This window comes from Neovison vison, chromosome 9 (assembly GCF_020171115.1).
Source record: "Neovison vison isolate M4711 chromosome 9, ASM_NN_V1, whole genome shotgun sequence".
NCBI lineage: Eukaryota > Metazoa > Chordata > Mammalia > Carnivora > Mustelidae > Neogale > Neogale vison.
In genome coordinates, this window is record NC_058099.1 from 85227420 (window position 1) to 85252034 (window position 24615).

The 24615-nt window shown below is 40.4% G+C and overlaps 1 protein-coding gene across 3 annotated transcripts in view; it reads right to left on the reverse strand.

Annotated features, from left to right (window-relative positions):
• PCSK5 (proprotein convertase subtilisin/kexin type 5) overlaps positions 1-24615 on the reverse strand; it is a 449573-nt gene that overhangs the window by 64085 nt on the left and 360873 nt on the right. For all 3 annotated transcript variants that reach the window (XM_044265871.1, XM_044265870.1, XM_044265868.1), the window contains exon 24: positions 22101-22169. In XM_044265871.1, the coding sequence (XP_044121806.1) occupies positions 22101-22169 (69 nt within the window). The remainder of the gene's footprint in view (positions 1-22100; positions 22170-24615) is intronic.

Sequence of the window (24615 nt, forward strand, 5' to 3'; positions counted from 1 at the left end):
TGGCAGGTGATAAGCTATTTTCAAGGCACGGGTAATCATCGTAATTCAGCATTTTTCCTTATTAGCCCCCACTGAATGGAGAAAGTGCACGGAAGCTGCTCGTCTGTGCTGTTTCTTTTCTCTAGGTTTAGAGCTTTTATGCTCCAGATGGGCTACGTTGTTCGGCCAAGGGATGCAATGAAAGAGGGTCTCCCAATTTTTCTAATGGTCACCAATTACACAGATGAGCATGCTGTGGGTTTCTTTCTTCGCCGTGAGAGAAGCCACCAACCTTGTAGAAGAGCCGCGGTCATTTTCATTCCTGGTTCTTGAGACGCTATTGAACGAGACATTATCAAATGCTAGATGTGCACGTGCGTGCCTAAGTGCGGGAGTGTTCATTGCGGGTGATGAGGCAATTTTCCCAAGCACTGACACGTTTTGGGAATCTCTGGCATTTTCTAAAAATTTCGGCGCTGATGGTAGGGAGACTGGCATGACCACAGGAGGCTCAAACGCTCACATACTTTGGTTACGTGAATAGAGGAGAATGGGATTCAGTTTCTACAAAAACATTGGGCTTTACCAACACTGTAAAAGATGGGAGGGCTTATTTTCAATGAGAATGAAATAGACACACAATTTAGGAACATTGAGACATACCTGTGATTTATGCAAGCCAGGGCACTCCCTCCTTCGGACCCATTATAGTCAATTATGTCTACGTGTCAGTACGTGCAGTTGCTCTTGGCGATCGGCTGTTTACTTCATTCATCTAACATTTTTGCTGACAGCCTGGCCACCTTTTTGGGGAAACATGTCTATTGGGTCTACGATAGGAATATTTCCCTGTACTAAGCTGTTCTAAGCTGGCGTTCCAGGGTCTCAGAACTATCCCGTCTTAAAGTAGCGGATTATTTGAAAATTGTACTTTCTTTGACCAGGCCATACATTTAATATGCCTAAAGGGAAGCTTGAGGAAATTTTCAGTCTTAGGCTAATTTTGGAAGCTACACATTTGAAATGTCTGAAAAAACAGGCAGTCGTAATAAGAGAGGTGCAGCTGGAAGGAAAAATCAAAAGAAAATGTGGCTCAAATGGGCACTATTGTTAATGATTCCTTCTCTTTTTACTGGGCAGCAAAATTGACTGGTTTCTCTTTTATCACTTCATTTGATGATAACTTCACACTTACAGAAAAGTTAGAAGAATAAAACCCTTAACCCTTATTCACATTCACTAATTACTTTTTCATCCTGTTTGCTGTATCATTTGCTCACTTGCTGTCACTCTGCATGGGTTTTTATTTTATTTTTTTCTTTTCTTTCTTTCTTTCTTTCTGATTGATTCAAAGTCAGACGCACCCATTGTGGCTCTTTCCCCCTGAATATTTCAGTGCCTATTTCTCAATACTAAGAACATTCTCTTATATAACCACAGTGCAGCCATCAACTTCCAGAAATTTAATGTTACTAAATACTCTTATGTAATCTGCCGTCTATATTCCATTTTTGTTTTTCAATTGGCCCAATTCTAGGATCACATATTGCATTTAGCCCCCTTGTCTGTTTAGTCTTCTCTAATCTGGAACGAGTCCTTGGCTCGTCTTTGTCTTTTGTGACACTGACATTTTAAAAAGGCAACATGTCCTTTTTTTTTTTTTTTTTATAACGTGTTTCTCCTTTGGCATTTGCTTGATATTTCCTCCTGTCTACACTCAGGTTAAGTGTTCCCAGTCAAACTACTCATAGGTCACATGGTGTCCTTTTCAAGGCATCCTATCCCGAAGTAGCCCCTACCCAGATATCTTTGGGGAGTCTAATCCGCACTACTGCCTTCATCTTTCAGGAAATTTGCTCTCACTTCAATTCTAGCACAACACGCAGCTTGTGAAGCTGGTGACCAGTTCCCCAAAAAACTAAAAGGAAGCTATTCCAGGAGAGACAGGATGAGAAGTTTCAGAATTCAGAGCTCAGCATCAAGGCAGAAAGAGATTCTTGAGATAGTAAAACAATATTGATAATTATGCCGTTAATAATATTCATAAGAAATGCTGGTGTTTGTTAAGCCTGGCCATGTGCCATTCACTTGGTTATGTGTTTTAAGAGTGTAACAGTTTTCTATTGCTATTAGAACAGATTACCACACAGCAGCTTAAAACATTGCAGATGTGCTGTAGAACAGTTCTGTGGGTCAGAAGTTCCCAATGGAACTCGCTGGGCTAGAATCAGAGTCGCTGCAAGACTGGGTTCCTTTCTGGGGGACTTTCGCCAAAGATCAGTTTCTTTGGTCATTCGAGCTGTTGGCAGGATTCATTTCCTTGTGGTTGTAGGACTGAGATCCATGCCTTGGCGGGCTGTCCACAGAGGGCCACATCTGGCTTTTTGATGCCACCTGCATTCGTTTTAGGGGAGGGAGCCTAAAACTGCAATGGTAGGTTTCTGCTCTCTCATTTCTGTCTGACTGCAGCTGGAAAACTTCTCCGCTTTCAAGGATCCATCTGCTTAGCTCTGGCTCACCTCGATAGCCCAGGACAATATCCCTCTTAAGATCTCTAACCTTAATCGCATCTTTAAGTTCCTTTTGTGGTTAAGGGAACATATTCATCGTCATGGGGTTTAACTAACTTGAGGATTTAAATGTTTATTGAAGATGACAGCCAAGTCTCTCGGGCTAAATTTGGGGTAGTGGGTGAGAGGGGAGAGAGAGCTTCATGGCATGGAGGTGCCAGACCACAAATCCTGTCCAGTCCCTCTGCTTCTAGACGAGTATGTGAGGTCCAGAGAGGAGTGGGAATGACTTGCCTAAAGTGAGCTCTGGGACTAGGGACTGGGCTCCTCTGCCCTCCACAAGCTCTTTCAAACTGTGGGCCACAGTGTACCTGGGAGGAGTCTGCTCATTTATGGGGTCACAGGTCATGTACTGAGCGTCTACGTGGGGCAGGCAGGATTAGGATTAGGAGTTATACAGAAATAGAACAGTTTCTGTCTGCCCAGGAGTTACATTTTAGTGAAGAAAGAAATAGAGCAAGTTTTACAAGTAAACAAAAAAAAAAAATTAAAATATCACCTAATTGTGCATGATGTGCCAGAATTAAAATAAGGTGATTGACATATTGGGGAGCAGGGATGGGGGGCCTGGGGGTCAGGGGAGGAGGAGGAAGGGAAGGAGAGAGAGATGCTGTTGTCTTTAGACTGGGCACTGGAGGGAAACCTCTTAAAGGTGATATTTGAACTGCAACGGGACAATGGGAAGGAACCAGCCACATTAATATCTTGAGAAGAGCAATTTAGGTCAAGGAGAAACAGCTCGTGAAGGGTCTGGGAGCAGGAATCAGCAAGAAGCAATCCGGATCAGGACCCGCCTGTGTGTCTGGAGAGTGACAGGGAGAGATCAGTAGTGACGAGGTCAGAGATGTGGAGGAGATGAAATCTGTAAGGCTTCTTTGAGTAAAGCACACATCTGTTGAGTGTCAAGCATTATCTACCAGTTCTAGCTGGAGCCATAGAATTCCCAAGTATAGGATCACGGGCTTCTTGGAAAAGCAAAAGCTTGATGACCCATCAGATTTTGTATTTGCTCTTTGGATGGGGTTCTAAAGCTTTTTCCTGGTTACTTGCTAAATTCCCAAATGACCCATCCCACTGATGCCCATTTGGGCATGTAATGGGACAGTTGGACGATGGCTTTGGGTAACTGCCATTGGCCATGCGTACCATGGTAAAGTTATGCTCTTACTGACGTCATGGGTCTGATTTGCATTTTAACATTCAAGGGCGGTACTCACTATACCTTGTCCCGAGGAGTAATCGGCAGATTTTATTTTGAAATCTCAGTAGGTCAAACTTCCCATTTATAAAACTTTTCAGTTACTCCTTTGCTGAACACATAAAACGAATTTACTTCTGAACCGAGACCTTGTATGCCAAATTTTTACAGCCTCAAATATAGTATTTTATCACTACTATAAATGGTTCTTGACTCACCTCCCACAGACCCTCAGGGCTAAAGGCAAGAGGCCTCCCTAATTCACTTGTTTCAATTCATAGAAGATTTCTAAGTGGAAGCCAGGTCATTGGGATAATATTTCAAATGTACAGGCTGCATTCTGCTAAACATAATAAATCTGCAATTTTACAATTGGCTTGGACAGCTAGCACGATTGTCCTGAGCTTTCCAATGACCACCCCTTCCAGACAGCCTCCTCTTTCTTTCAGGGCTCACCTTCCGACCTCACCCAAAGGCTCAATGTCAACACTGAATTGTAGAGGACACAGTAATATGGAGATCACAGTTTAGCTTGATTCATTTTTCTGGTGGAACATCCAGGTTTCTAGCAATTATTTTAGGGCATGAAGTTCTATCATGATGGTAAATCAAGCTGTCAGCTCTTTTCTGGTTCAAATTAGACATTGGAGAGATTGAGAAAGTTTTCTACTCTAATATTCCACCCTCTGGATCTCTAGAATACATGTTACCCCTCTGGAGGCAACACTTGCCCTTGGATTTTCTGGTGATCTATTTCCTTGCAGGTGGTGGGCTCCTCAGGTGGAAATGCTGCTCCCCAAGGGCCCTCATGGACCTCCCAGTCCCTGATGGCCCGGGGCAGGCATCTCTCCGCATTGCCTGCCTGTTTCATACAAAACAACATTCACGTGTCTCACCTAGTGGTAGGTTGTTTACAGATAGATAGAATATTGTTTTTAATGGGGAAAAAAATTGGAAAAAAAGAAACCCGAAATACCTTGGCTTCTACAGAGGGCCATGGGCACAGCTAGGAGGTAAAAAGGCTTGACTGACCCAGCAACATCACCAGTGGGAACATGACTAGTATTTGGAGATGTCAGCCTGGATACCCCCTGCCTTCCCATACTCTGCCTTTGGGTACTTAGCCAAGGGCTGGTAAATGAAGCATGGCCCTGCCCAGACCCCATCCCTGAGCCTGCTGCCTCCTCCGGCATGCTGTGCTGTTTGGTCCCCATTCTGCTGCTCACGCCCTGGGTTGGCCCATGGTGCTGGAAGCCGAGCTGCAGGCTGTCGGTAGGGCTGCAGCCAAGGTTTGTCTGGTGGGAGTTGCAGGGAGACTTCATGGAAAGGATGAGTCTGGACTTGTACCAAATTACACTCCCGTTGACTTTTGGAAGGCTGGAATCTCAGACTCTAGAGGTGCGGAGGCAATTCACTGACATTCACTGTTGGCCTCACTCTTGGTTGGAGACTTGCCTTTCAGCTGGGTACCAATATGCAGATGCTCCTGCCTCACCCACACTCGGCTTCTCGCTATTCCGGTGTCTGCTTTGTGGCTTAAATTGATTTTTTTCTCCTTAACCAGTGGAGCTTGAAGCTCTTGCTACCATCTGGTAAAGGACTTGAAATGGCTAAGGGGCAGTGGCATAGGGAGATGGGACATGGGGTGAAGCGAGGAGCCCTAACAACAGGCACCGAAGCCACGTTGTTGCGCTGTGCCCACCCAGTGACAGGCACTACTCTAAGTGCTTATGACCCAGCAACACACAGGTTAGAGGTGTGGCCCCTGCAGGGTGGCAGATATGATAGGAAAGACAGTAGGCAGAAATGGAGAGAAAGCAAATAAAATTTACTTTGGTATTTCTTGGTTTCTCTCTTTTGAAGAACTTGGGTCATGATACCCTTTTAGTTTTCATTATAATCTCTATGGCCTTATGAGAAGGTAGCAGGTGGGCAACTTACAGATGGTTTCTTTCGTAAAACAGAATGGGATTAAGAAACCAAAGAGTATACGGCTTGCCTAAAGATTTTGTGGTAGGGGAAAGATGGAGCTAAAAAGATCCTAAGATTTCAGATTCCATTTTCCACATTTTTATAAAATCAAGTGAGACCCAACCTTCCAAAGTTCTAGTCATTACTGCAGGTCTCTTTTCCTTTTGTTTTGAACTTGATAGAGACGTAGGCTGAGATCCTGACTGCTAAAGGATTTTAGAAAAATCAAACGTATTTCACCAAAAGAAAGTAATTTGACAACACTTTCCAACTTGTTACGATTAAACATGCAAAAGAGACACTCTCATTGGTTTCTAGATACTTCTGGAAGGGTGAAATCCATTCTGTCATCCCAACTGCCCAGACCCCCAGTCATTGGAAGTCTAATGCCACGAACCCCACATAGCTCTCAGGAATGGTAGATTGTCTTCCGAAACCCTCCGCCCTGTATATTGTGCTCGGCCACACTCTGTGCTTTTTTTCCGCTAGGTTTGTTTTAGAAGTGCTTGGCTCCATTCTCTTTGTGCAAGCATACGTGATCCAGACAGCCTTGGCTTGCAGCTCGACTTTGCAGGTCAGTTACACAACAAGTAGGAGGAATTTTGATTATACCCGGCTCTGGGGGAAAACAGCGTAATAACACCAAGAGCCAAGATGATGAGCTCATGGCTCTAGAATTGAACTTAGAATACCTCGCCACTATTTTCTTGTTCCTCATAAGTAGAAGAATGTGAACTTGAACATAGGGCAGGGAGCAGGGGGAAACTTCTGGGGGCGCAGCTGAGGAACAAAGGAGTATAACCGGGAACGAAACAAATATGGCAGGTTGTGGACCTTTCCGTGGCTGTCATTATGTTCTTTCGGAACACGGTGTCTGAGTGCAGTCTACTTTGGAAAAAGAGCAAATATTTGGGTGTCTGTGAGTTTGGAGCTATATAGTCCCAAGTTTGATTTTGGCTCTAAAACTGGCTTGATCTGTGACCTTGGGCAAGTGACATCAACTTCCTGGGTCTCGGTGCTCTCTTCTCTAAAAGGGAGAGAAGGATTTCAAACAGAGAGGATTGTGCAGAGGATTAAATAAATATCGTGCTTGCAAAGTGCCCACATAGCTGAGCACCTGGCATGAGGTTGACAATAAGTTATAATTATTACAGTGTATTTGCCTCTGCTCCAGCTTCCATTCTCAGCAAAGCATTCTAAGCATGTTGAAATAATATATTTCTATGCCCGTCTTCATCAGCGGGTGTATATCCCCATCTTAATCAACTCTGATTGCCTATTGGAATCGCTTGGGGAGTTTCCAAAAAACACTGTTGCCTGCGACTTACCCTAGACCGATGAAATCAGAAACATTGGGAGCCGGTCCCAACATTGCATTTTACAGCTCCCCGGGCAATTCGAATGTTCATTTAGGGCTGAGAGCCACTGGCCTTCCCCATCTACGTGCGAGCCCTTTGAGAGCAGAGAACATGCTTTACGCTTTTTCATATCCCCATCTTAGCCTGATGTAGATGCTCAGCAAATATTTCTTGAACCAGATTTTTAAAAATGAAAGAAAGTTGTCCAAATCCCCAAGACTGGGCTCATATGGACACATTCCTTGGGCAGCAGATAAAGGCAAGGGTACTAGCCCATTGTTATTCTCACACGGGGGATTTGAAAGACTGGGGTAAAGAAAGGTCAAGTTCCTTTCAGCAGACAGTTCACCACCCACTGACCACATGTCACTCATCACTGGACCTTTTTTTGACTCTTCAGTTGCCAAGGGATCAGAGAAGTGAGAGCAGAATACTTTTAAGAGACTCCATCAGCTAAAAAAGAAATAGCAACTCCTTCAAAAGAATTCCTTTGATAGAAGGAGAAAGACAGACCCTGCCAAGGGAAGATAATAGGCAAGGCCAGAGGGACAGAAGAGAGAAATCAGGAAAACACAGCAGGCACATGTTGGGGACAATTTCGTGCACAAACACATGATGTGAGACCTCAGCACACACCAGCCACGGTCCCCGTCATCACCAGGGTGTTCGCTGTGTTAGTGTTTGTCTTTTTGGCAGGTACATGGCAAGATGGGGACTCCCCATCCCGTGAGCTCAGGCATGGTCTCGTGACTTGCTTTGGCCAAAATATATGTGAACAGACGTTACAAGTGCCACATCTTGGGGACAGCATTAAGAGCCGGTATACTTTCTTTTGCCATGACAAGGTAGTGAGTACTCCACCAACCCAAGTCCTGGGTTCACGACCGTGAGGAGCGGAGCTCCCAGCTGACCCACAATGGGGAGGCGGCACGAGTGAAAAACACCATTGTTGCTTTAAGTTCTTGAGATTTGGGGGTCCTCTGTGATCAGGGCACAACCCTGCCTATCCTAGCTTGTGCTTGCGACAAAGCGTTTCTAAGCCAACAGAGTAAAACAAAGTTATGCACGGGTTGCTTGGGGCTATCTAACTGCTCTGACTTTCTACAGGCATAAAATGGGTCAAGTTTCAACACCTCCCCACTCCTCAGTTTCTGCATCTGAAGAAATCACAGATCATAGATGTGAGAACACATCAGCTAACATTAAGGGTTTAGCGGTGCGCTAAATGGTGATGGAGCTTGATAAACACTAGGGTGTATGGCCCTATTTTTTGTGGGATAAACGGAGCAAGGGATAGGACAGCAGTGATCACAGAACTGTGCGATGAATATTTGCTAATTGAATTAGTGCGGAAAGGTGGGATGAGTAAGAGATGAGGGCACTTAGGAACTGCTGCAAATTCTTCCAACATTGGGTTCTCTCTTTTTTAAGGTTTTTCTTTTTTAAGATTTTATTGATTCATTTGATGGAGGGGAGGGGAAGAAGCAGACAGGGAGGGAGAAGGATAAACAGACTGCATGCTGAGCGTGGAGCCCGACGGGGGGCTCGATCTCACGACCCTGAGATCGTCACCTGAGCTGAAATCAGGAGTCAGGTGCTCAACCTGTGCCTCTAAGGTTCTTTTTTTTTCAAAACCCTCATTTCTGAAAGGAGGTATTATTTAGAAAATGTGGGGAGAGGGAGGCTCTCATGAAAAATAAAAACAAGCAGTTTATGCTTTTTTTTTTTTTAAAGGCAGGACTGTCTAATGGAGTTGGCTCATTTCTCTTTTTGTCAGCAAACTGGTGACAGTGCTTTTAGATTCCAGTCCATCTTCTGAAGCTGGACTGTGTTTGGCCTTTTAAAGACCAGAGCCATCCTGGACTAGCCATGGAGCTGATCTAGGAAGCACATGCACTAAGGTTGGCCGGACAGTGGGTGGTGCCTTTGGTTTGGAAGGTACTCAAAGTGTTTGATACTGTATTTTTCTCCATGAACATTTTTGGAAGAGGTCCAATGGGCGATATGGGTACAAGTGAACTAGAGATCCGTGATCACGGTATCTGATTTGAAAAACCCCATATGTGTGCCTCATTGGAAAACTAGAACTTGAACTTCTTGTCTCAGACATTTGTTTCTTCTATGAATGAGGTATCACTCCTTCATTGAAAGATAAAGTAGCAAGGGCAAATGAGATTGGTTCTCTAATTCCTGGACCTGAGGTTTGAATTTAATCTGGGAAAGGGTGGAGAGAGCACACTTCATATTCATGTGGAGGAGAGAGGGTTGTATCCTCCTGGAACCTAGTTTTGTCAAAGAGCGAAGGAGTTTCTGTGGAGGTGAATAAAACTGTGGAGGTTAAGGGCAGCAGAAGAATCTGGAGCTAACTGAGAGCATGCCTGCCTACTTTCAGTTATGGATTCCCCTGTCTGCTCTGCCCAGTGTCAGAACATTCCATATGTAGGTCCTCAGAGCTGACAGTTTCAGGTGAACAACGACCCCACTTCAATTTCCACAGCTATAATCAACAGTTTCACTGTTTGACTGGGACATTCACTCATGTCATTGGGTGTAACGCTGTAGCCCAGTGAAGTACCATGGTTGTTGTGTGTAGAACTGAGGGAGGGGGCAGGGAGTAAGGTTTCCTTTTATCTTTTTATGATTCCATAGAGCCCAATACTAATATGCTTTTCTCTAGAATTAGAAGAGAAGAGCATTTGGTGGTATGGGTGGAAGAGTTGTGAAACACATGGGATTGGGTCTCGGGCTTTGCAGAATCAATTCCTGGTTTATCAGTTACCAGCCCCATGACCTTACACAAGTTGCTTGACTGTTCAAAGCTAAATTTGTTCATCTGTAAAATGTGAACAACGATGACATCTACTCTTTAGAGTTAAAAGAGGAAATATGCTTAAGGAATTTAGTATAGTACCTGGAACATTAGGTAAGCATACTATAAATGCTATAGCAATTAGCTTACTGTTACAGTTAGGCCATGGAGGGACAGGAAAGAGGGGGATTAATAGGTTTACTCTAACCTTGTGCTTTTTATGTCAGATTTATTGAAATATTTTTGTAATGTAACATTTGCCCTTTGTATGAATTTTGGTAAATGTGTGGTCATATAATCACCCCTGATAATCAAGACATAGGACATTTCCAACATGTCAAATAGTTGTCTCCTACCCTTTATGATGATGGCATGGTTATTATGAACTGAAGTCCATAATGTCCTCAGATTTCCTTAGTTTTTACTTCGGGTCTTTGTCTATCCCAGGATGCCCTCCAGGACACCATATTGCATACAACTGTCTTGTCTCCTTGGGCTTTTCTTGACTGTGACAGTTTCTCAGACTTGACCTTTTGATGACCTTTACAGATTTTAAGAAGTACCCATCTGGGTATTTGACAAAAGACCTCTCTATTGGGCTTTGTCATGTTTTTTTCATGATCAAACTGGGGGTGTGGGTTTTGGGGTAGAAGACCACAGAGGTGAAGTGCCATTCTCATGGCATCATATCAAAGGTATATACTAATTTTTTTCTAAAGATTTTATCTATTTATTTATTTGACACAGGGCAAGAGAGTGTGCAGGCAGAGGGAGGAGCAGAGGGAGAAGGCAAGCAGACTTGGCACTCAGCATGGAGCCTGACGAAGGGCTCGATCCCCTGCCCCTGAGATCATGACCTGAGCGGAAGGCAAGAGTTGGATGCTTTACCGACTGAGCCACCCAGGCGCACTGGGTGTGTGCTATTAATCTTACACTATTTTTTTTTTTAAAGATTTTATTTATTTATTTGACAGAGAGAGATCACAAGTAGGCAGAGAGGCAGGCAGAGAGAGAGAGAGAGAAGAGGAAGCAGGCTCCCCGCTGAGCAGAGAACCCGATGCAGGACTCGATCCCAGGACCCTGAGATCATGACCCGAGCTGAAGGCAGCGGCTTAATCCACTGAGCCACCCAGGCACCCTTAATCTTACACTATTGTTGTTGACCTGATCCCAAGGATGAGGTAATGCTTGCCAGGTATTTCCACTATAAAGTTCTCCCCTCCTCCCTTCCCTGCTACATTCTTGGAAGGAAGTCACTGTGTGACATCTACACTTAGGGGATGGAGAGTTATGCCCCACTTCCTGGAGGGAGGAGTGCCAAATAAGTTACTTGGAATTCTTTTGCCCTGAAGATTTGTCCCTTCTTCTCCATTTACTTATTTATTCAACCATTTATTTATTTATATTGATAAAATTCATGAATTTTTATTTTATACTTTGGTTTATAAGCTAATACTACTCTAATCATTGCTCAAATTATTCCCACTTTGGCTCTTGGGAACTCTTTCAGGTCTTCCCTATGTCCCTTTGAGATACCCCCCAGCACTGTGGAGTCCTTCTTTCTTGGAGGACTTCCTCATTTTCTATCACTACAAGATGCTGCAGGTTCATCTTGTATATTTCCTGCCCAGACCCAGAATCAGCCAGTTCTCCATGAGCCTCAATGTCCTTTTTTGGAGATTGGTATTAGGAAATCAAAATCTGGACCCGTAATGTGCTCATTGCTACTCAGATGTCTTAGTTTCTACATCCTTTCAGCTGACAGAGCATGGAGTACTTTAATTCCTCCAACTTAAAAAAAAAAAAAACAAACCAAAAAAATGGTTTTCTTAAGCTACAGAATGGCTGAAATAGTGCAATGAATAATTTTATGTACTTTAGCTAGATCTTCCCCCCGAACCATTTGAAAATAATTTGTAGACATCATGACATTTTATCCCTAAATACCTTTTCATCTGTCTCTTACACAAAGAACCAGATCTTATGTAATACAACACAATGGCCACAGCTGAGGAAATATTAATTCAGTATTATTCAATTATATTCAGATATTCTTAATGGTCCCCCAAATATATTTTTTTAAACTTTAAAAATCCAGGGCAGGGCACCTGGGTGGCTCAGTGGGTTAAGCCACTGCCTTCAGCTCAGGTCATGATCTCAGGGTCCTGAGATCGAGTCCCGCATAGGGCTCTCTGCTCAGCAGGGAGCCTGCTTCCCTCTCTCTCTCTCTGCCTGCCTCTCCATCTACTTGTGATTTCTCTCTGTCAAATAAATACATAAAATCTTTAAAAAAAAAAATCCAGGGCACCTGGTTGGCTTAGTGGGTTGAGCCAGTGCCTTCGGCTCAGGTCATGATCTCAGGGTCCTGGGATGGAGCCCTGCATTCGGCTCTCTGCTCAGCAGGGAGCCTGCTTCCTTGTGCCCCCCTCCATCTGCCTCTCTGCCTACTTGTGATCTCTTTCTCTGTCAAATAAATAAATAAAATCATTTAATAAAAAACTTTAAAAATCCAGGCTCCGATAAATATTTACACATTTTCTTAGTTGTTTTGGCTGTTTATTCTCTGGATTAATCCCCTTTCTGTTTTTTCATTCTGTTGTGGTTTTTGTTGTTGTTTTGTTTTGTTTTGTTTTTTAAGAGTGTGGGTCAGTTGCCTTATCACTATCCCACATTCTGGATTTATCTTCAGGCTAGTGATCTTCAAGTGAAGTAAGGGTTTCTCAACCTCAGCATTGACATTTTGGACCAGATGATTCTTTGTTGTTGGGGCCAGTCCTGTGCATTATAGAAGGTTTAAAAACATCATTGATGCTCGTAACTAGATGCCAGTAACAACGCCCCAGTCATGACGACCAAAAATGTCTCAAAACATTGACAAATGTCCCTGGGGTCGAAGTCGCCTCCAGTTGAGAAGCATTGGTCTAGACAAGGATACTAGGATACTAAGTAATGTTGTGTAATGTTGTCAAGGATACTAGGTAATGCTGTGTACCCTTAATGTATCACAGCAGGAAATACATGGTATCAAGTTGGGTGGAACTTACCATACCAAGTATAATAACTTAAGTTGGTAACCAGCAAATCCCTCCATTGTAATTAACTGTAGAAGTACTTGGACTCTCTACAATCATCCTGTTTCGTTTTTCATCTAATGATTTTAGCATCCACTGATGACTCTCTTTTGAGTCAATACACTAGGGCATGTAAAATGATAATTTTCTACTTCTTTCCTTGCATACAAGCCAGCTGAAACTCTTGTAAAGAGCCTTCCCCTTTATTTTCCCTAAATCTTCCTTTCTCTCTTCTTTAAATATTATTTTGCTGCATAGATTATTGTATTAATTGAATTGTGATTCTTCATCATCCTTATGTTTTGATGATCCAATTATCCCAAATTGGCCAGTGGGAACCATTCACACTAATTTCTCTGTCATTTCCTATGAATATGTAAACTAGTTACAATGATTCAAATGAAAACTCTATACAAAGATATACCTAGAGTAGCTTGCCTTCCATCTCCTTCACCTCTTTCTGTATAGGTAACATTTTCATTGGTATTCTGGTTTATTCTTTTTTTTTAATTAAAAAGTGTTTTAAATTATTTATTTGTCAGAGAGAGAAAGAGAACTAGCAGGGGTGGTGGCAGGCAGAAGGAAAAGCAGGCTCCCTGCTGAGCAAGAAGCCCAATGTGTGACTTGATCCCAGGACTCTGGGATCATGACCTGAGCCAAAAGCAGACACCCAACCAACTGAGCCACCCAGGCATCCCTTTCTGGTTTATTCTTTCTGTATTTCTTATTCAAAAAGTAGTTAAAAATGTATATGAGCACACATGTCTATTCAAAAGGTAGTTTACTGTGTATGTTTTTTGTACCTTGCCTTCCACTTAACAGTACCTAGTGAAATCACAGTCAGTTCATACAGACCTTCTTTGCTCTTTCTATGGCCACACAGCCCTCCCTAGTGCATGTGTACCTTACTTTATGAAACCAGCCCTCCATGCTTGAACATTTAGGATGTTTCAAATAGTTTACTACCACAGATGATGCCACAGAGAGTTTACATGTGAATATCCTGTTATGAATTTGTGGATGTGTATCCTCAGGGTAAATTCTCAGAAGAGATGCTGTAGGGAAAGGATAAATGCATAAGTAATTGTGTTCTAGACTGCCAAATCTCCTGCCACAGTTGTTGTAATATTCTTCCTACCAGTAATAAACCAGAGCGTTTGTTTTCCTACAGCCTTGCCTGTATAAAGCATTGTAAGCTTATGACTTTTTGCCAAGCTGACATGTGAGAAATGGTATGTCATGGTAGTTTTACTTTGCATTTCCTGTAAAATGAATGAGGTTAAGCATCTCTTTTTATGCTTAAGGGCAATTTGTTGCACATGATTTTTAGAACCTACTTCTTTCTCCTTCATTTCCTGGCTGTTACCCTAGATCAGGCTCCTGTGACTTACTACCCAGATTTCTGAAATAATCTTCTGCTGATTTCTCTGCCTACTGTCATTCTCCCTTTCAGTTATCCTGAACACAGTTAACATGTTACCACGTTAATCTTCTTAAGACACTTCTGCAAAACATTCTCTATCTCTTTTTAAAGAACTTTTAATTGGTCCCTTTAGCCACAGAATAGTTTTAAACTCATTAATCCAGAATTCAAGATACGGTTTTCTACCACTTCTGTAAACTTCTCTTTGTTTATTCTCTTATATTTACTTAACAGTAACCACCCCCGCCCCCCGCCAACTTATCTGTGGAGTATATGTTCCAAGACTCCTGTGGATGCCTGAAACCATGGGTAAAACCAAACACTAGGTGTACTATGTTTTTTCCTAGGTGTACATACCTAGGATAAAGTTTAATTTATAAATGAGGCATCATAAGAGATTAACACTAAGAATAGAATAGAATAATTATAATAATGTGCTATCATAGAAGCTATGTGAATGTGGTCTTTCTCTCTCTTAAAAATAGCTTACTGGTCCATACTCCCCCTTTCTGATAAAGTACGATGTGGTGAGAGGAAGTGAAGAGAATGACAGAGGCATCGTGACGTAGCGTTAGGTGACCCCTGACCTTCTGGCAACACGTCAGAAGGGGGATCGTGTGCTTCTGGACCCCAGTTGACTGCGAAAAACTGAAACCATGGAATGTGAATCTGTGGCTGGGGGTGGGGGGCAGCTATATTGTATTCCTTCTGCAAAATTGGTACATTCGTTGTCCTAAAATCCATGGCAAAAATTCTCCCCTCCAGACCTTTTTCCACTGCTTTCCAGTTTGAAATCACCTCCCTAATGCAGCTCTGCCTTATTAGCTGTTTAAATTCCATGCAAACTCCCACTCCCATCCTCTTGGAAGCATTCCTTGACCACTTCAGGGCCCAGATATTCCCTCCTCTTCTAGATTCTGTTGCTATGAATGTCTGTCCCCTTATTTGGCACTGGATTTTTATGAGCTTTATCTTGTAAAAAATATTTATTATTTAAGTATAGTTGATATACAGTGTTATATTAGTTGAGGGGCACAACTCAGTGATTTAACAATTCTATACATTACACGATGCACACAATGATACAAAGGTGGTCACCGTCTGTCCCTCTACAGTGTTATTACACTATGATTGACTATACTCCCTACTGTACATTCTCTCTCTGTGACCTATTTATTGTAGAACTGGAAGTTTGTACCTCTTATCCCCTTCACCTGTTTTGCCTACTCCACAACCCTCTCCTCTCTGCCAACCACTGATTTGTTCTCTGTATTTATGAGTCTGTTTTTGTTTTGTTTTGTTTTTTAGATTCCATGTATAATTAAAATCATATGGTATTTGTCTCTGACTTTTTTCACTTAGTGTCATATCCTCTAGGTCCATCTGTGTTGTCACAAATGGCAAAGGCTCATTTTATGGCTGTATAATATTCCTGTGTGTGTGTATGTGTGTGTGTGTACACATCACACCATCTTTATCCATTCATCTACTGATGGACTTGGATGGCTTCCCTATTTTGGCTATTAGTAAATAATACTGCAGTAAACATCAGGGTGCTTATATCTTTACATTTAGTATTTTCATCTTCTTTGGATAAATAATAGTGGAATTACTGGATTGTATCCTAGTTCTGTTTTTAATTTTTAGAAGCAACTTTGTACTGTTTTCCACAGTGGCTCTACCAATTTACAGTCCTACCAACAGTGCACAGGGGTTCCTTTTTCTCCACATCCTCTTCAACATTTGTTACTTCTTGTCTTTCCGATTGTAGCCATTCTGACAGGTGTAAGATAATAGCTCCTTCTAGTTTTAATTTGCTTCTCTTAGTGATGGTGAACATATTTTCATGTGTCTGTTTGCCATCTGTATGTCTTCTTAAGAAAAATGTCTACTCATGTCCTCTGGCCATTTTTTCGACTGGATTGTTTGAGGGTTTTTTGGGCATTGAGTTGTATAAGTTCTTTATGTATTTTGGATTTTAACACTTTATTGGATGTGTATGATTGGCAAATACCTTCTCCCATTCAGCAGGTTGCATTTTCATTTTGTTGATGGCTTTCTTCGCTCTGCAAAACCTTTTTATTTTGGTGTAGTGCCGGTGGTTTATTTTTGCTTTTGTACCCCTTGCTTGAGGAGATATATCCATAAATATTTTGCTAAAGCTAGTGTCAAAAAGACTACTGCCTATATTTTCTTTTGGGAGCTTGATGGTTTCAGGTCTTTAACCATTTGGAGTTTATTTTTATGTATAGTGTACAAAAGTGGCCACTCTGATTCTTTTGCATGGAGCTTTAGATCTCCTAGCACTGTTTGTTGAAGAGTCTTCCTTATTGTGTATTTTTGCCTCCTATGTCATACACTAATTGCCTATCTAGGTGTTAGTCTTTTCCTGGGCTCTCTATTCTGTTCTGTTGCTCTCTGTGTCTCTTTTTGTGCCAGTACCATACGGTTTTGATTATTATAGCTTTCTGGTATATCTTGAGATCAGGAAGCACGATACCTGCGGCTTTGTTTTCTCTCATGATTACTTTGGCTATTTGTGTTCTTTGGTGGTTCCATAGAAATTTTAGGATTATTTGTTTTAGTTTTACTAAAAATACTGTTGGTATTTTGAAAGTGATCTCACTGAATCTATAGAGTATTATGTGTGGTATGGACATTTAACGATATTAAGTTTTCCAGTCCATGAGCATGGAATATCTTTCCATTTATTTACGTTATCTTCACTTTATTTCATCACTGTCTTATAGTTTGCAGAGTACAGGTCTTTCACCTATTGGGTTAAATTTATTCCTAGGTATTTAATTTTTTGATGCAGTCATAAATTGGATTGTTTTCTTAAATTCTTTCAGCTACTTTGTTATTAGCGTATAAAAATGCAACCCATGTCTGTATATCGATTTTATATCCTGAGTCTTTACTGAATTCATTTATTATATCAGATTTTTTGGTAGAATCTTTAGAGTTTTCTATATATCTAGCATCATGTCCTCTGCAAATAGTGATGGTTTTACATCTTCATTTCTGATTTGGATACATTTTATTTCTTTTTCTTTCCTAATTGTTGGGGCTAGGATTTCCAGTACTATGTTGAAGAAAAGTGTTAAGAGTAGACATTCTTTTCTTGTTCTTGATCTTAGAGGAAAAGCTTTCAGTTTTCACCATTGAGTATGCTATTAGCTGTGGGTTTTTCATATATGGCCTTTATTATGTTGAAGTATGTTCCCTATAAACCCATTCTGTTGAGAGTTTTTATCACAAATGAATGTTGAATTTTGTCTCATACTTTTTCTTATCTCTTGAGATGATCATATGTTTTTTAATCCTTTACTTTGTTAATGTGATTATCAAGTTGATTGATTTATGAATATTGAACTATTCTTGTATTCTCAGAATAAATCCCACTTGATCCTTTGAAAATATTGTTGAGTTCAGGGGCGCCTGGGTGGCTCAGTGGGTTAAGCCTCTGCCTTCGGCTCAGGTCATGATTTCGAGTCTTGGGATGGAGCCCCACATCCGACTCTCTGCTCAGCAGGGAGCCTGCTTCCCCACCCTCTCTCTGCCTGCCTCTCTGCCTACTTGGGATTTCTGCCTGTCAAATAAATAAAATAAAGGAAAATATTGTTGAGTTCAGTTTGCTACAACTTCATTGAGGACTTCTGTAGGTACTTTATTAGGGATAACGACCTGATAATGACCTATAGCTTTCTTTTTTTGCTTTTTGTAGTTTATTGTCTGGTTTGGGTATTAGGGCAATGCTGGTCTCATAGAATGAATTTGGGAGCTTTCCTTCCTCTTCTGTTTTTGGAACAGTTTTATCCTTATAGCCTTTTTCTTGTATTACAAGCACTTAAAAAATTTAAATTTGTGTATATTTTCCCCCAAGAGTAGGGACTAAAGCCATTTAAATGGGTGAAAATGAAGGGATTTTTATCACCTACTTCTAAGCCAAAATAAAGGCACACTGATGTCTATTTTATTGACAAGGTAAGGAAGCAAACAGATCTTAGTGACTGGATTAAGATCAATTATTAAGTCAGAGGGTTATAAGTATGGACCCCAAATCTTAGGTTATAGTCAAGTGTCATACCTATTACTATAGCCCCTAAATTAAAGCAAACAAAAAAAACCCCACACCTTAAGTATTAAGTAAAAATGACTCCTTTTACTTATTCTCTCAAATTAATGAAGAAATATAATTTAGAAAACTTTGATTTATCTTAAAATTTCCATTCAAGATACTAGCTAGAAAGACAGAATTTCTCATCCAATCATCTCGGAGCATGATGGTGTTATATAAAATGCTCTCTTTGCTTTCAGCCTAATCAAGAAGAGAAGTCTAAGGGAGAACAGATTGGCGGTTGCCAGAAGCAGAGAGTGAAGGATGTCAAAAGGTACAAACTTCTACTTATAAAATAAATAAATCCTGGGATGTAATGTGTAGCATGAGGACTATAGTTAATAACAGTGCACTGTATATTTGAGAGTTGTTAAGATGGTAGATTGTAAAAATTCTCATCACAGGAAAAAAAGTCTGTAACTCTAAGGTGACAACTATTAACTAGACTTATTGTGGTGATCGCTGCACATGTAAATAAATTTTGAATCATTTGTACACCTGAAATGAATATAATTTTCTATGTCAGTTATATCTCAAAGAAGAAGAGAAATCTAACCCCATAATAATAAAAACACCCCTGTTTTTTCCTAGAAAAGCAAATTCAATATTTTCCTTAAAATACAATAGCCGCTTTTGATCATGTTTCCTTTTCTCTTCTCTTTCTGGTAATCTTCCCTTGAAATAATAAATATCCCCACCCAGGAACTAGACAAAATCAGAGTCAGTCTGGAATTTGAGTTCTTTTATATTGGGTGTTAAAAATCTTAATCTATAGTTGCACCAAAGATCTGAAAAAGAATAAAAAACTCAGAAAAAAAATTCCACCATCTCCAACAACTCACCTTTACATGATATAGAAGAAATGTCTCAAAGCAACTGATTTTACTTTTCTGTAACTCTTCTAGAGATTGTCTAGCTCAGGTTCAAAGATGAATCTATTAAAATGGAAGAAAACGGAGCTCTTTCTTTCTAAAGGGTGATATCCCTTCTCACAAGAAGACTCTTGGGAAAATCTAAGGTAAATTATTCATATCTTTTAAAATTCATATTTGTATCTTAAAATAATGAAATTTGATAAGCTGTGTCCCCTTCAAATCTCCCTTATAGTTCTAATATTTTATGAAAAACGATTTATTTCTTTATCATATGATTTATTTCCCCTTCTTGGCCCACAAAGTTTGAATAGAGAAAACCTCATTTCTAGATCCCTTGATATCCTGAGCCATGCATCTCCACTTTAAGTTTTGGCAACTCTAAATTCAGTTCAACAAACATTGTACATGATAAATTTATTGTACCTTTATTATATCCTAGGCCTGCTGCTAGCTCTTTTCGTAGCACAGTGTATAAGTCATAGAGCTTATGCTAAGTAGTTTAGTGAGGCAGAAGGGTATGTATGCACCAAATATTATACAGATCAGCTGTAAAAAATATTATTGCTGGCCTAGAAACAATGGGAAGCAAGAAAAGAGATTTAACCCAAGTACAAAAAGTGACAAAGACTCCGCAAATAAGGTGATAATCGAATTCAGCCAGGGCAACCTAAAAATTCACAAGGTCCAACGTATAGAGACTACATAAGAGAAAATTTCTAATTTAAAATGAGAATTTAGCAGCGTTTAGAATGTCGTAGGCACTCTCCTGTGATCCCACAGAACACTGTACCTCTCTGTATTCTGGCAGCTTGCCTTGTACAAGATTTAGTTCCAGGTTACATGGCCCAGCCAGAGAGGGCCTTACAGTGGGATCACAACCATCTCAATTCGGAATTCCCGGTGCTGCAGGGAGCACTCAACACATTTTAAGCCATTAAATTTTTGTAAAAGAGTAAATGAACTAAATGTTTCAGTAGCACTTTGCAGAGTGAATCAAACTTTCTAACTTACCTCTTTTTGCAAGTTGATTTTTTTGGATTTTAAGTCCCCAAGTGGCCTACGTCTAATAAGGATTTTATTTTCCACTTGCTGAACTTGGTCTTGTCTGGAGCTACATCAGCTAAGCAAAGGGTGGGTGTAATGTAGATCCCTAGTGACTGTGGTTGTCACTGTTTCCCAGTTTGGGGATTTTACGGTAGGCGCGCACACACACACACACACACACACACACAATCACACCTCTCTCTGTGATACACAAAGATGCTGGCATGTTCACACAACATACAATAACAACAAAGGTGCAAAAGGAAACCACAAAAATTAGCTGGAATATGAAATCTAATGGACGAATATAGTTTGGAATAGGCCAAATGGGAACTCAAGATAGTCAGGACATTTATCCCTGCCCCCAGGAAGACCGCCTCCTGTCACTTCACAAGATAACTCTGGAATTTGCTTATCTTTTCAATTTTAGTACTTTTATTACGTCTGTTTAGGTCTATTTTTGCTTCCCAGAAAATTAGCACTTTTGCCTTTAAATCTCTTGCTCTAAATGTTAACCCCTTCCTAAGTGTGATTTCATTATTAGATTTTATTTTCCAATAACATATGCCCCCCTTCATAATGGAAAGTAATGGGAGAATGGCATTCAAGTTTCTAAAATCTCTGTTTCATTATGATATTAGAAAAATGCATCTTTCCATTGAGGGCAGAGAGAATCTGTGACAGCCATCAGATAAATTATAATTCATGTATAATATTTAAGAATTCAAGGAAATCCTTTAGGTAAAGTTGATAAAAAGTCTACTTAATCCTGGCACAGCCGGACCTCTTGCAACCTCATGAGTGTTTGTTGAAACCTTGGCTTCGCGAGGCAGCTTATTAGAAAGGTAATTCTCAGGCCCGACCCAGACCTGTGAATCAGAATTTGCATTTTGACAAATCCCCTATGCGATTTGTGTGCACATTAAAGTTTTAGAAGGAGGAGTTAGCCAGTCATAGAGAAACTCCATGAACAGAAATTACTCTGTCTTTAATTTAGCTTGGGTTTCCTCCCAAAGATCTACAGACCCAAGCATTAATAATTTTCAGTATCTTGATTAAATTTACATTAAGATACATTCCTGGAATTTGGTGGCCTCCATATATTTCATTTTATATCCATTACAATGGTTCTGTGTTGTACAGACTGTCCGTCTCCTCCTTGCCACAGGAAAACCAGGCATGCATGGGGAGAAAGGGATCAGCGATTTGAATTAGAGAATGATACAGAAGACTGAGGACTGTTCATTGTATGGTGGGGGTTTCAACTCAGTCACCGCATTGCTTTCTTCTCAAAGAGTTGTCTTAGGCTTCAGCCAATGGAGTCATTTCCGCAAAGGAAAACCCCCAAACTTGGGGGTTTGTGAATAACATGCCAAATAACTTAGATTAATTAGGCACTTCTTTGCTTGAGTTTCTTTCTCCCACCATGGTTCATCTCTTTATTTGTGACCCTGAGAAGCCAAGGAGAGGCCACATCCTATGTGGCCAGAAACATGGTTGCTGAAGGTATCCCTTGCCAGACAGCTAACGACCAGAGGAAAAGATGCCTGTCCTTTCCTTAAGCTTGGGTTTACTGGTGGTAACAATGACATTCCTGCTGAAAAAATTAAGAGGTGTGGAAAAAAAGAGAGAAAAAAAAAAACTATGTCAACTCTTAAGGCAACAAAAACAATGTGGCATACCCAAGCTGCATCCCAGACATCCTTCTTCACAAGGCACACATTCTTCATAGTCTGGGTCTTGAACTTCACCTATATAGGAAGAGTGAGAAATAACGATTCATTCTTGCTGAGTGGTGATGCATTCATTGCTATGAAAATATGTTGGCATGTAACTTGTTTTCTGCCCTTTCCTTTTCTCAGAGACAATGAATTTTAATTCGTTTAGCTGCTTCTTTGTTTTTAACCTCCAAATGTCTAAATGACATGATTATGATGCTACCTACCTCTTGATTTTATTCTTAGGCATTACCTGTAGTGGTAAAGACTAGCTTTGTTTCACCACAATTCCAACAGACATAGACATACTTTCCATCCTCCCAAATGATAAATTTTGCTTGATTAATATTCAGTATTTATAGTGTTTGTAATATTTATAGTATGATTATACTATTCATATTTTGATGATATTTGGGCTCTTGTATACCTTTTTGTTTTCTCTTATGCTGCTATTTTTCTGGCTTCTTTTGTATTTTTACAGTATCTGTCCTTAATTCATCCTCAACTGTACAAGTAGAAATCTCCCAGCTCTTGCTTAGTTTATTTTGTTTGTTTTTTAAATTTTTTTTATTGTGTTTTGTTAGTCACTATATAGCATTAGTTCTTGATGTAGTGTTCCAAGATTCATTGTTTTTGTATAACACCCAGTGCTTCATACAGTATGTGTCCTCCTTAATACTCACCACCAGGCTCACCTGTCTCCCCACCTCCTCCCCTCTTAAATCCTCAGTTTGTTTCTCAGAGTCCACAGTCTCTCATGGTTTGTCTCCCTCTTTAATTGCCCCCGCTTCACTTTTCATTTCCTTCTCCTCATTTCCTTCATGTTATTCCTTATGTTCCACATGTAAGTGAAACCATATGATAATTGACTCTCTCTGCTTGACTTATTTCACTCAGCAAAATCTCTTCCAGTCTCATCCATGCTGATACAAAAGATGGGTATTCATCCTTTCTGATGGAGGCGTAATACTCCATAGTGTATATGGACCACATCTTCTTTATCCATTCGTCTTTTGAAGGGCATCTTGGCTCTTTCCACAGTTTGGTGACGGTGGCCATTGCTGCTATGAACATTGGGGTACAGATGGCCCTTCTTTTCACTACATCTGTATCTTTGGGGTAAATAGCCAGTAGTGCAATTGCCAGGTCATAGGATAGCTCTATTTTTAATTTTTTGAGGAATCTCCACACTGTTTTCCAAAATGACTGCACCAACTTGCATTCCCACCAACAGTGTAAGAGGGTCCCCCTTTCTCCACATCCATATTATTTAAATAACAAATAATAATATAAATAATAAATTTATTTTGATTTGAATTTCCTAGATGGCTAATGATGATGAGCATTTTTTCATGTGTCTGCTAGCCATTTGTTTGTCTTCTTTGGAGAAGTGTCTGTTCTTGTCTTCTGTCCATTTTTTGACTTGATTATCTGTTTTTGGGTGTTGAGTTTGAGAAGTTCTTTACAGATTTTGGATATCAGCCCCCCCCCTTTTTTTTAAAGATTTTACTTATTTGTCAGAGAGAGAGAGAGGGAAAGAGAGCGAGCACAGGCAGACAGAGAGGCAGGCAGAGGCAGAGGGAGAAGCAGGCTCCCCGCTGAGCAAGGAGCCCAATGTGGGACTCGATCCCAGGACGCTGGGATCATGACCTGAGCCGAAGGCAGCTGCTTAACCAACTGAGCCACCCAGGCATCCCAGATATCAGCCCTTTGACTGTAGTGTCATTTGTGAATATTTTCTCCATTCCGTGGGTTGCCTTTTTGTTTTGTTCACTGTTTCCTTTGTATTTGTATCTTTTTACTGTCATCCTGAGGATTCCTTTCATCCCTGTCTTCCTTTGATGCCCCATTTTCTGGACCTTATATTTTCAAATTCCTGTGCTATTTTTTTTTGTGGAATGTACGCTTTACAAGTAATTATCCCAAGAGAGGATGCATGGAAGGTAAAGTTTTGGAAAACTTGCATGACAATACTTTTTTTTTTAACCCTCACACATGACTCATGGCTTGACTGAATTTAGGATTAAAAAGAGAAATGATTTCTTTTCTCAGAAGTTTGAAGTTTTTGTTCCATTTTTATGTTTTAGTTTCCAGTATTGTTGAGAAGTTGTCATTCTGATAGCCAATCCTTCTTGTATGACCTGCTTTTTTACTCATAAGAGTTTATAGGGTTTTCCTTTTGCCAAAAATAGAAATCCATTTTCCAAATTCTTACAATAATGTGCCTTGGTGTGTGTCTTTTTAAAATCTGTTATGCAGAAGGCTTGTTCAATCTGGAAATTCATGCCTTTCAGTTCTGGGGTAATTTTCTGAAATTTTTCTTTGTTAATGTTCTCTATTCTGTTTTTGCTGTTTACTATTTAAAAACCTAAATTATTTGAATTCCTGGGTTGACCCTGAATTTTTCTTCCCTCTTCTCTATTTTGTACTTTTACTTTTTATTTTAGTTCTACTGTCTCAGTGATTTTAACGTTTTTAA